We start from the raw sequence: 12,484 nt of genomic DNA on the forward strand, positions 1-12,484 counted from the left end.
TAATACAGACTGTGTGTATTACTCATTATAAGATCAGATTGTGGATATGTAATGTACACAGAAAGTAGAAATAGTTAAACAGAATTTGTTCCTCTGTAATGACAGCTTCAAAAGTGGTTGTCTTTGGTAGTAAACATGTATACTTGTCCTTAAAAGGTAACAACAAGGACTGTCTTGAATTTTAGTATGGGTACTTGGTAAATTAATCTCGCGAGCCAAATAGATTTTTAGAATGTAGATACAGAGGAAGATATAAATAGGTAAAATAGTGATTTCAGTCTTATTGGCCCCAATTCTACAGTTGTTATTTTCTCCATGCTGTGATATATTCACAAAGCTAAGGTAAGAATAAATACCAATTTATGAAACTCTAAGCTTTCTATAAAGGTTTTCCTATAAATTCTGTTGCAGGTGGTGTACTATTTCAAAGTTCTTGGCCTGCTAGATATGCACAAACTTTACAAGCTTAAATTTTAGTCTGCATTTCTCAGTTAAAATGCAAAGAAAGTGAAAACAGTAATGTCTTACCTGCCATCGTCTTAACTACAAATCTGCATCAATTTATATTTGCCACATTCTGCCTAAGTAAATGGATAGTTGATTGATAGCAAATATAAAGGGGATATTTTAGTTTTTCTTTTGTTTTAATTATATGTAATACTATCTGTGAGCGATAGCTATGGACCAAAAAATTATGAATTTATTAGAGTTTTTACTTGCCCTCTTGTTTATTAGGGCCACAAAATTTATCTTGTCAATATGAAAGGGGGTGGTGGAAATGGTGTTACTCATTTTAATTCTTACTTCTTATTCTAAGGCCTAACCCAGCTATCTTGAGCTTGAGACTCTTTTTGAATAGCTTCACTTAGATCTATAAAACTTTTAAAATCAGCTCTAGCAAATGTATCTGTTTTCTTCAGTCCTGAATCTACAGTTACCTATAGGATGTCTCCCTGTTTAGATATCTTCCCAACATCTAAAACAAAATTGAAAATTTGATCTCATCATCTTCCTTCCCAGTCTCTCCTCTCCACCTTCTTCCTCATTCGTCAGGATCATAAACACTAACATCATTTTGGTCCCCAAGCTTTAAACTCTTGGAAGATTTTTTTTTTTTTTTTTTTTTGCATGCCAACTTTTATTAAAATAAAAGTCAGTTTTTTGTTTGTTTGTTTGTTTGTTTTTTTTAAACATCTTTATTGAAGTATAATTGCTTTACAATGGTGTGTTAGCTTCTGCTTTATAAAAAAGTGAATCAGTTATACATATACATATGTTCCCATATCTCTTCCCTCTTGCATCTCCCTCCCTCCCACCCTCCCTATCCCACCCCTCTAGGTGGTCACAAAGCACCAAGCTGATCTCCCTGTGCTATGCGGCTGCTTCCCACTAGCTATCTATTTTACATTTGGTAGTGTATATATGTCCATGACACTCTCTCACCCTGTCACATCTCACCCCTCCCCCTCCCCATATCCTCAAGTCCATTCTCTAGTAGGTCTGTGTCTTTATTCCCATCTTGCCACTAGGTTCTTCATGACCTTTTTTTTTTTTTTCCCTTAGATTCCATATATATGTGTTAGCATACTGTATTTGTTTTTCTCTTTCTGACTTACTTCACTCTGTATGACAGACTCTAACTCCATCCACCTCATTACAAACACCTCCATTTCATTTCTTTTTATGGCTGAGTAATATTCCATTGTATATATGTGCCACATCTTCTTTATCCATTCATCCGATGATGGACACCTAGGTTGCTTCCATGTCCTGGCTATTGTAAACAGAGCTGCAATGAATATTTTGGTACATGACTCTTTCTGAATTATGGTTTTCTCAGGGTATATGCCCAGTAGTGGGATTGCTGGGTCGTATGGTAGTTCTATTTGTAGTTTTTTAAGGAACCTCCATACTGTTCTCCATAGTGGCTGTATCAATTTACATTCCCACCAACAGTGCAAGAGTGTTCCCTTTTCTCCACACCCTCTCCAGCATTTATTGTTTCTAGATTTTTTGATGATGGCCATTCTGACTGGTGTGAGATGATACCTCATTGTAGTTTTGATTTGCATTTCTCTAATGATTAATGATGTTGAGCATTCTTTCATGTGTCTGTTGGCAATCTGTATATCTTCCTTGGAGAAATGTCTATTTAGGTCTTCTGCCCATTTTTGGATTGGGTTGTTTGTGTTTTTGTTATTGAGCTGCCTGAGCTGCTTGTAAATCTTGGAGAATAATCCTTTGTCAGTTGCTTCATTTGCAACTATTTTCTCCCATTCTGAGGGTTGTCTTTTGGTCTTGTTTATGGTTTCCTTTGCTGTGCAAAAGCTTTTAAGTTTCATTAGGTCCCATTTGTTTATTTGTGTTTTTATTTCCATTTCTCTAGGACCTGGGTCAAAAAGGATCTTGCTGTGATTTATGTCATAGAGTGTTCTGCCTATGTTTTCCTCTAGGAGTTTGATAGTGTCTGGCCTTACACTTAGGTCTTTAATCCATTTTGAGTTTATTTTTGTGTATGGTGTCAGGGAGTGTTCTAATTTCATACTTTTACATGTACCTGTCCAATTTTCCCAGCACCACTTATTGAAGAGGCTGTCTTTTCTCCACTGTATATGCTTGCCTCCTTTATCAAAGATAAGGTGACCATATGTGCGTGGGCTTATCTCTGGGCTTTCTATCCTGTTCCATTGATCTATATTTCTGTTTTTGTGCCAGTACCAAACTGTCTTGATTACTGTAGCTTTGTAATATAGTCTGAAGTCAGGGAGCCTGATTCCTCCAGCTCCATTTTTCGTTCTCAAGATTGCTTTGGCTATTCGGGGTCTTTTGTGTTTCCATACAAATTGTGAAATTTTTTGTTCTAGTTCTGTGAAAAATGCCAGTGGTAGTTTGATAGGGATTGCATTGAATCTGTAGATTGCTTTGGGTAGCAGAGTCATTTTCACAATGTTGATTCTTCCAATCCAAGAACATGGTGTATCTCTCCATCTATTTGTATCATCTTTAATTTCTTTCATCAGTGTCCTATAATTTTCTGCATACAGGTCTTTTGTCTCCTTAGGTAGGTTTATTCCTAGATATTTTATTCTTTTTGTTGCAGTGGTAAACGGGAGTGTTTTCTTAATTTCACTTTCAGATTTTTCATCAGTAGTATACAGGAATGCAAGAGATTTCTGTGCATTAATTTTGTATCCTGCTACTTTACCAAATTCATTGATTAGCTCTAGTAGTTTTCTGGTAGCATCTTTAGGATTCTCTATGTATAGTATCATGTCATCTGCAAACAGTGACAGCTTTACTTCTTCTTTTCCGATTTGGATTCCTTTTATTTCTTTTTCTTCTCTGATTGCTGTGGCTAACACTTCCAAAACTATGTTGAATAATAGTGGTGAGAGTGGGCAACCTTGTCTTGTTCCTGATCTTAGTGGAAATGGTTTCAGTTTTTCACCATTGAGGACAATGTTGGCTGTGGGTTTGTCATATACGGCCTTTATTATGTTGAGGAAAGTTCCCTCTATGCCTACTTTCTGCAGGACTTTTATCATAAATGGGTGTTGAATTTTGTCGAAAGCTTTCTCTGCATCTATTGAGATGATCATATGGTTTTTCTCCTTCAATTTGTTAATATGATGTATCACGTTGATTGATTTGCGTATATTGAAGAATCCTTGCATTCCTGGAATAAACCCCACTTGATCATGGTGTATGATCCTTTTAATGTGCTGTTGGATTCTGTTTGCTAGTATTTTGTTGAGGATTTTTGCATCTATGTTCATCAGTGATATTGGCCTGTAGTTTTCTTTCTTTGTGACATCTTTGTCTGGTTTTGGTATCAGGGTGATGGTGGCCTCGTAGAATGAGTTGGGGAGTGTTCCTCCCTCTGCAATATTTTGGAAGAGTTTGAGAAGGATAGGTGTTAGCTCTTCTCTAAATGTTTGATAGAATTCGCCTGTGAAGCCATCTGGTCCTGGGCTTTTGTGTGTTGGAAGATTTTTAATCACAGTTTCCATTTCAGTGCTTGTGATTGGTCTGTTCATATTTTCTATTTCTTCCTGGTTCAGTCTTGGCAGGTTGTGCATTTCTAAGAATCTGTCCATTTCTTCCAGGTTGTCCATTTTATTGGCATAGAGTTGCTTGTAGTAATCTCTCATGATCGTTTGTATTTCTGCAGTGTCAGTGGTTACTTCTCCTTTTTCATTTCTAATTCTATTAATTTGAGTTTTCTCCCTTTTTCTCTTGATGAGTCTGGCTAATGGTTTATCAATTTTGTTTATCTTCTCAAAGAACCAGCTTTTAGTTTCATTGATTTTTGCTATTGTTTCCTTCATTTCTTTTTCATTTATTTCTGATCTGATCTTTATGATTTCTTTCCTTCTGCTAGCTTTGGGGTTTTTTTGTTCTTCTTTCTCTAATTGCTTTAGGTGCAAGGTTAGGTTGTTTACTCGAGATGTTTCCTGTTTCTTGATGTAGGCTTGTATTGCTATAAACTTCCCTCTTAGAACTGCTTTTGCTGCATCCCATAGGTTTTGGATCGTCGTGTCTCCATTGTCATTTGTTTCTAGGTATTTTTTGATTTCCCCTTTGATTTCTTCAGTGATCACTTCGTTATTAAGTAGTGTATTGTGTAGCCTCCATGTGTTTGTATTTTTTACAGATCTTTTCCTGTAATTGATATCTAGTCTCATAGCGTTGTGGTCGGAAAAGATACTTAATACGATTTCAATTTTTTTAAATTTACCAAGGTTTGATTTGTGACACAAGATATGATCTATCCTGGAGACTGTTCCATGAGCACTTGAGAAAAATGTGTATTCTGTTGTTTTTGGGTGTAATGTCCTATAAATATCAATTAAGTCCATCTTGTTTAATGTATCATTTAAAGCTTGTGTTTCCTTATTTATTTTCATTTTGGATGATCTGTCCATTGGTGAAAGTGGGGTGTTAAAGTCCCCTACTATGATTGTGTTACTGTCGATTTCCCCTTTTATGGCTGTTAGTATTTGCCTTATGTATTGAGGTGCTCCTATGTTGGGTGCATAAATATTTACAATTGTTATACCTTCCTCTTGGATCGATCCCTTGATCATTATATAGTGTCCTTCTTTGTCTCTTGTAATAGTCTTTATTTTAAAGTCTATTTTGTCTGATATGAGAATTGCTACTCCAGCTTTCTTTTGATTTCCATTTGCATGGAATATCTTTTTCCATCCCCTCACTTTCAGTCTGTATGTGTCTCTAGGTCTGAAGTGGGTCTCTTGTAGACAGCATATATATGGGTCTTGTTTTTGTATCCATTCAGCCAGTCTGTGTCTTTTGGTGGGAGCATTTAATCCATTTACATTTAAGGTAATTATCGATATGTATGTTCCTATTCCCATTTTCTTAAATGTTTTGGGTTTGTTATTGTAGGTGTTTTCCTTCTCTTGTGTTTCTTGCCTAGAGAAGTTCCTTTAGCATTTGTTGTAAAGCTGGTTTGGTGGTGCTGAACTCTCTCAGCTTTTGCTTGTCTGTAAAGGTTTTAATTTCTCCATCAAATCTGAATGAGATCCTTGCTGGGTAGAGTAATCTTGGTTGTAGGTTTTTCTCCTTCATCACTTTAAGTATATCCTGCCACTCCCTTCTGGCTTGCAGAGTTTCTGCTGAAAGATCAGCTGTTAACCTTATGGGGATGCCCTTGTGTGTTATTTGTTGTTTTTCCCTTGCTGCTTTTAATATGTTTTCTTTATATTTAATTTTTGATAGTTTGATTAATATGTGTCTTGGTGTGTTTCTCCTTGGATTTATCCTGTGTGGGACTCTCTGTGCTTCCAGGACTTGATTAACTATTTCCTTTCCCATATTAGGGAAGTTTTCAACTATAATCTCTTCAAATATTTTCTCAGTCCCTTTCTTTTTCTCTTCTTCTTCTGGGACCCCTATAATTCGAATGTTGGTGCGTTTAATGTTGTCCCAGAGGTCTCTGAGACTGTCCTCAGTTCTTTTCATTCTTTTTTCTTTATTCTGCTCTGCAGTAGTTATTTCCACCATTTTATCTTCCAGGTCACTTATCCGTTCTTCTGCCTCAGTTATTCTGCTATTGATCCCATCTAGAGTATTTTTAATTTCATTTATTGTGCTTTTCATCGTTGCTTGGTTCCTCTTTAGTTCTTCTACGTCCTTGTTAAATGTTTCTTGCATTTTGTCTATTCTGTTTCCAAGATTTTGGATCATCCTTACTATCATTATTCTGAATTCTTTCTCAGGTAGACTACCTATTTCCTCTTCATTTGTTAGGTCTGGTGTGTTTTGACCCTGCTCCTTCATCTGCTGTGTGTTTTTCTGTCTTCTCATTTTGCTTATCTTACTGTGTTTGGGGTCTCCTTTTCACAGGCTGCAGGTTCGTAGTTCCCGTTGTTTTTGGTATGTATCCCCAGTGGCTAAGGTTGGTTCAGTGGGTTGTGTAGGTTTCCTGGTGGAGGGAACTAGTGCCTGTGTTCTGGTGGATGAGGCTGGATGTTGTCTTTCTGGTAGGCTCGTCCACGTCTGGTGGTGTGTTTTGGGGTGTCTGTGGCCTTATTCTGATTTTAGGCAGCCTCTCTGTTAATGGATGGGGCTGTGTTCCTGTCTTGCTAGTTGTTTGGCATAGGGTGTCCAGCACTGTAGCTTGCTGGTCGTTGAGTGAAGCTGGGTCTTGATGTTGAGATGGAGATCTCTGAGAGATTTTCGACGTTTGGTATTACGTGAAGCTGGGAGGTCTCTTGTGGACCAGTGTCCTGAAGTTGGCTCTCCCACCTCAGAGGCACAGCCCTGATGCCTGGCTGGAGCACCAAGAGCTTTTCATCCACACAGCTCAGAATAAAAGGGAGAAAAAAATGGAAAGAAAGAAAAAAAGAGGATAAAATAAAATAAAATAAAGCAATTATAATAAAAAATAAGAAAAAAAATTATTAAGAATAAATTTATTAAGAAAAAAATTTTTTTAATTTTTAAAAATAGATTTAATTTTTATTAAGAAAAAAAATTTTTTTAATTTTTTAAAATAAAAAATATGAAAAAACTTATTTAAAAAATTTTTTTTTAATTTTTTAAAAATAGAAAATAAGGAAAAAATTATTAAGAAAACATTTAGTAAGGAAAAACAATTTTTTTAAGCAAAAAAACAAAAACAAAAACAAAAAAAACGGATGGACCTAACCCTAGGACTAACGGTGAGAGCAAAGCTATACAGACAAAATCTCACCCAGAAGCATACACATATACACTCACAAAAAAAGGAAAAGGGGAAAACTTAATATATCCTGCTCCCAAAGTCCACCTCCTAAATTTGGGATGATTCGTTGTCTATTCAGGTATTCAACAGATGCAGGCACAGCAAGTTGTTTGTGGAGCTTTAATCCGCTGCTTCTGAGGCTGCTGGGAGAGATTTCCCTTTCTCTTCTTTGTTCGTATAGCTCCCGGGGTTCAGTTTTGGATTTGGACCTGCCTCTACATGTAGGTCGCCTGAGGGCGTCTGTTCCCCGCCCAAACAGAACGGGGTTAAAGGAGCAGCTAATTCGGGGGCTCTGGCTCAGTCAGGCCGGGCGGAGGGAGCGGTACGGAGGAGGCGGGGCGAGCCTGCAGCGGCAGAGGCCGGCGTGACGTTGCAGCAGCCTGAGGCGCGCTGTGCGCTCTCCCGGGGAAGTTGTCCCCAGATTACGGGAGCCTGGCTGTGGCGGGCTGCACAGGCTCCCGGGAGGGGCGGTGTGGAGAATGACCTGTGCTCGCCCACAGGCTTTTTGGTGGCGGCAGCAGCAGCCTTAGCGTCTCATGCCCGTCTCTGGGGTCCGCGCTGATAGCCGCGGCTCGCGCCCGTCTCTGGAGTTCGTTTAAGTGGCGCTCTGAATCCCCTCTCCTTGCACACCGCGAAACAAAGAGGCAAGAAAAAGTCTCTTGCCTCTTCGGCAGCTGCAGACTTTTTCTCATGCACCCTCCCGGCTAGTTGTGGTGCGCTAGCCCCTTCAGGCTGTGTTCACGCAGCCAACCCCAGTCCTCTCCCTGGGATCCAACCGAAGCCCGCGCCTCAGCTCCCAGCCCCCGCCCGCCCCGGCGGGTGAGCAGACAAGCCTCTCAGGCTGGTGAGTGCTGCTCGGCGCCGAGCCTCTGTGCGGGAATCTCTCCGTTTTTCCCTCTGCGTCCCTGTTGCTGTGGGATCCGCGCTGATAGCCACGGCTCGCGCCCGTCTCTGGAGCTCGTTTAGGCGGCGCTCTGAATCCCCTCTCCTTGCGCGCCGCGAAACAAAGAGGCAAGAAAAAGTCTCTTGCCTCTTCGGCAGCTGCAGTCTTTTTCCCGGACTCCCTCCCGGCTAGCACCGAAGCCCGAGCCTCAGCTCCCAGCCCCCGCCCGCCCTGGCGGCTGAGCAGACAAGCCTCTCAGGCTGGTGAGTGCTGGTCGGCACCGCTCCTCTGTGCGGGAATCTCTCCGCTTTGCCCTCCGCACCAATGTGGCTGCGCTCTCCTCCGTGGCTCTGAAGCTTCCCCCCTCTGCTACCCGCAGTCTCTGCCCACGAAGGGGCTTCCTAGTGTGTGGAAACCTTTCCGCCTTCACAGCTCCCTCCCACTGGTGCAGGTCCCGTCCCTATTCTTTTGTCTCTGTTATTTCTTTTTTCTTTTGCCCTACCCAAGTACGTGGGGATTTTCTTGCCTTTTGGGAGGTCTGACGTCTTCTTCCAGCGTTCAGTGGGTGTTCTGTAGGAGCAGTTCCACGTGTAGATGTATTTCTCATGTATCTGTGGGGAGGAAGGTGATCTCCGCGTCTTACTCTTCCGCCATCTTGCCCCTCCCTCTAAAAGTCAGTTTTTAAGTGATCCATGAAAATTATACCAGGGCCTCATCACTCGGCAAGAGCCCTTGTCATGCCCAACTCCCTCAATCCTTCTCAGCCTTATGATCAGGATTCCTTAAACAGTTTAAATATCACACACTGCAGTGGCCCCTGTAGAATTAAACTTAAATTTCCAACTAGTGGATTAACATATTCCTCCTTTCAATGTCAGATCTCTTCACCTATCACCCTCATGCCATTTGGTGAGTTTTTTTTTCCTGATCACATTACCATGCTCATTTGGAGACAAATGGAAAGTAAAGAAAATTTTAAAGACAAAAATAAATATCACCCATTATACCCGTAAGACAAATACATATTTTTTATTTTTACTAAATTGACTTCACTGTATGTATAGTGTTTCACACTGCTTTCTAATACAGTCTTCTGATTTACTTAAGTTCATCCTTTTACTGTCGCTGAGACGTAAATCATTTCTACATTCTCACTTCCGGAAATGCTCATATGTATCTTCAGAACTAATTCATATTCAGCATTTTTTTAAGATTTGTCTTAAAGCTTACTTTTCCAATAAAAGTTCATTTATATATCTTCTCAGTATCTACTGATATACATTTTGATGTATACATAGTCAGTACTGATACAGTGGCCTTTCATTAAGTACCTATTATATGCTAGATTCTGGAGACACAAAAATGAGGGAAAGATCTTACCTTTCTCCTTTGGAAGCAAACCAGTATGTAAAAATGTAGATTCACAACACAGATACAATTGAGGCTACTAAAATCACTTGAGGGAATGCTAGCCCACAGGTTTTGGTTGATCTCTTATATAACCCACCAACTAGCTGGGGAAACTCAACTGGGAAATCACTATGAGTCTTGGTCTTTTCATTTAGAGAATGAGTGAAGGGGTGCAGTAGTGGAAGTGATAGCTTCCATATATTGAGCACTCACTATATGCTGGGCACTGTGCTAAGAAGTGCTTTAACAAGTATTAGTTTATTTCATTCTCGTAATTACCATACAAGATAACTACTATTATGCCCTGGAGGAGTGTACAGTGGTAGAGCAGAGCTTGGACCCAGTTCCAATACATATCCTCTCAATCACTAGCACACTGTCTTGAAAAATCTATGGAATTCCATTCTTGTTATTTCCCTTCTAAGGGATGAGCAGAGGAGTTGGGTTTTAAAATCCCATTCTTGGATTCTAAGTGATCTCTCCTTTTAAAGTTTATAAAATGATTTGCCATAGACACCTATAGAGAGCTCTCCTTTTTCACTTATTGTTTCATTTAGCAGATCTGTTTGAAACTTTACAGAAACCAGTTATACAAAGATATCATGGGAGAGCAAGGTTAGACACTGTTCCTCCTTTCATGGAATGATTTCACAGAAGTTTGACTTCTTACATTTGATGAAACCAGAGAAATGCCCGTGGGCTGATTTTGCTTGTTCTCTAGCTATTCTGGGGACACATCTTCACTCTTCAGCTGGTCTGTAAGCTCTGTGAGGGTAGATATCACATCCTTACTTTTCAGATTTGTCCAGCCATTATACAGCAAACAGTTGAGTTCTTTAATGGATAGGTATTTTTTAAATGTCATTTAAAAGATACAAGCAGTGGCACTCACTAGCTTCCATGTCAAAAATAATTCTAAAACTAGCCAGTTTTAACATAGATTTTTCTACCCAGCCTTCCCATATAATTCTTTTTCTAATGTCTTACTATCAGATTTACAAAGGGCCTGACTCTTCATTCCGGTATTCAAGCCTTCAGCTGAACTGTGAATATCGTTTCCGTGTGTGTGCCATTCGCCAGTGCCAAGACCCTGTGGGGCATCAGGACCTCGTAGGCCCCTACAGCACAACAGTGCTCTTCATCTCTCAGAGGACTGAACCACCAGCCAGCACCAACAGAGACACTGTGGAAAGCACGAGGACCCGGCGGGCACTCAGTGACGAGCAGTGTGCAGCCGTCATCCTTGTGCTGTTTGCTTTCTTTTCCATTTTGATTGCCTTTATCATTCAGTACTTTGTAATCAAGTGAAAATATAACTTTATTTTTAATATTGTATTGCATTTTATTTTGTCGTGTACTAAAATTATTTCTGTATTGCTTTTACAAAAACAGTGACATTTAGCACTGGCAATGAGACTATAGTACATCATTTTTGCCATTTTTAATGCTTATTTTGTTAGGTAGAGGCTGGCACCTTATTAGAATGCAAGCCACAGAAATAGCACGTTTCGGGTTTTTGTTTGGTTGGGGCTCTTTTTCTTTTTCTTTTCTTTTTCTTTTTTTTTTTTTCTTTTTCTTTTTTTGACATGCCTTCTTGTGAAACAAACTTTCTGAGAGGCAACAATATATAATTGATACTTTGACCAGTCAGCATGAGTGTAACAGTGACAACCTGATCTGTTTGTTTTAATTATTACCTAGTGAAAAATTCAGAATGATTAAAATTTACACTAACATGCTATATAAAAATGTTAAAGTATGATGCTGTGAAAGCAATCTAGTGCTATATTTCTACCTCCTCATTTGTCTTAATTTGGTAAGTGGGATTATGATGAATAACTGGAGGGGCTTAGCAGACAAAAACTGGATGAAAGAATATGCATGAAAAAAGAAGCTTCTTGTTTGATAAATGTGGAGTTCTTCATTATAAGTATATATTCATGAATTCACAGATAAGTCACTTAAAGAAAGCACAGACAGTTTACTTGGCCTAAAAGTATTTTAATGTTTACTCAAAAACCCATCTTCAGGTCTTGAGAACATGGAAAAGAACAGAGGGCTTTTACATACTTTTTAAAAGTAATCATAATTCTGAATTTCAAACCTATTTAATTTGGTTTTGTGAGCCTTTGAACTATATGTGTGTGTATAAGGACATGCACATACATATGTGGCTTTATATATACCAAGTGTAGAAATAGATATATATACATATACACACACACACTCTCACTCCATCTATCTGGTACAGGCTAATTTTGAAGAACTCCCATAAGTTTTGCTGCTTCTCCCATAACTACTGCCATCACCATCAGAATTCATAATCAAACCTAACCTTTTGTTTGGGGCACCAAATCCGAAGACAAAATTAATTTGCACCAGTAAACTTCAAGCTGCTTTCTTTCTTGAAAAACTAATGTTTAATGTAATGTCTGTTTGGATACTGTTCCAGTAGTTGATTGCATGTGGTTAACGTTGCATTAGAGCACTTTGCAATTACATAATTCGTTAATGTTTTGTGAGCTTGCATTTGTGAGTTATTGGGTGATCAGATTGAATTTTGTCAAGTATCACATTGTACATCTTGCATAGATGTCCATGACTGCCAGTAATAATAGTTTGTAATGAAACTATCTAAAATTCTTGTTTTATCACATGTTATCTGTGAAACACTTGTAACTAGCCTTTTTAATTTATTATTTGAATTTTAGGATAGTGAGTCACTAATTTTTAGTTGCTGAGGTTAGCAGTTTAGTGATTACTAAGCACTTCTGTCAGTCTTTGAAAAAAAGGACGTATGTTTTGTGCTTTGAAGATCTCTGAAGAATTTCTTATATTAGAATGAGCATGTATTGTAATTGTTTTATGTCAAATGATCTGTGCTGTAGAAAAAACATTAACCTTTGTTCAAAAAAGAAATGGATAAACTTGGCCTTCCCAAG

The 12,484-nt window shown here is 38.9% G+C and overlaps 1 protein-coding gene across 5 annotated transcripts in view; it reads left to right on the forward strand.

Annotated features, from left to right (window-relative positions):
• The window catches only part of FNDC3A (fibronectin type III domain containing 3A), a 201,401-nt gene extending 190,514 nt beyond the window's left edge, over window positions 1-10,887 (forward strand). For all 5 annotated transcript variants that reach the window (XM_061170691.1, XM_061170692.1, XM_061170693.1 and 2 more), the window contains one exon: window positions 10,536-10,887. In XM_061170691.1, the coding sequence (XP_061026674.1) occupies window positions 10,536-10,850 (315 nt within the window). In that variant the 3' untranslated portion in view covers window positions 10,851-10,887. The remainder of the gene's footprint in view (window positions 1-10,535) is intronic.
• Window positions 10,888-12,484: the final 1,597 nt, after the last annotated feature.

The sequence above is a fragment of the Eubalaena glacialis genome, chromosome 16, assembly GCF_028564815.1.
Source record: "Eubalaena glacialis isolate mEubGla1 chromosome 16, mEubGla1.1.hap2.+ XY, whole genome shotgun sequence".
NCBI classification, from domain to species: Eukaryota; Metazoa; Chordata; class Mammalia; order Artiodactyla; family Balaenidae; genus Eubalaena; species Eubalaena glacialis.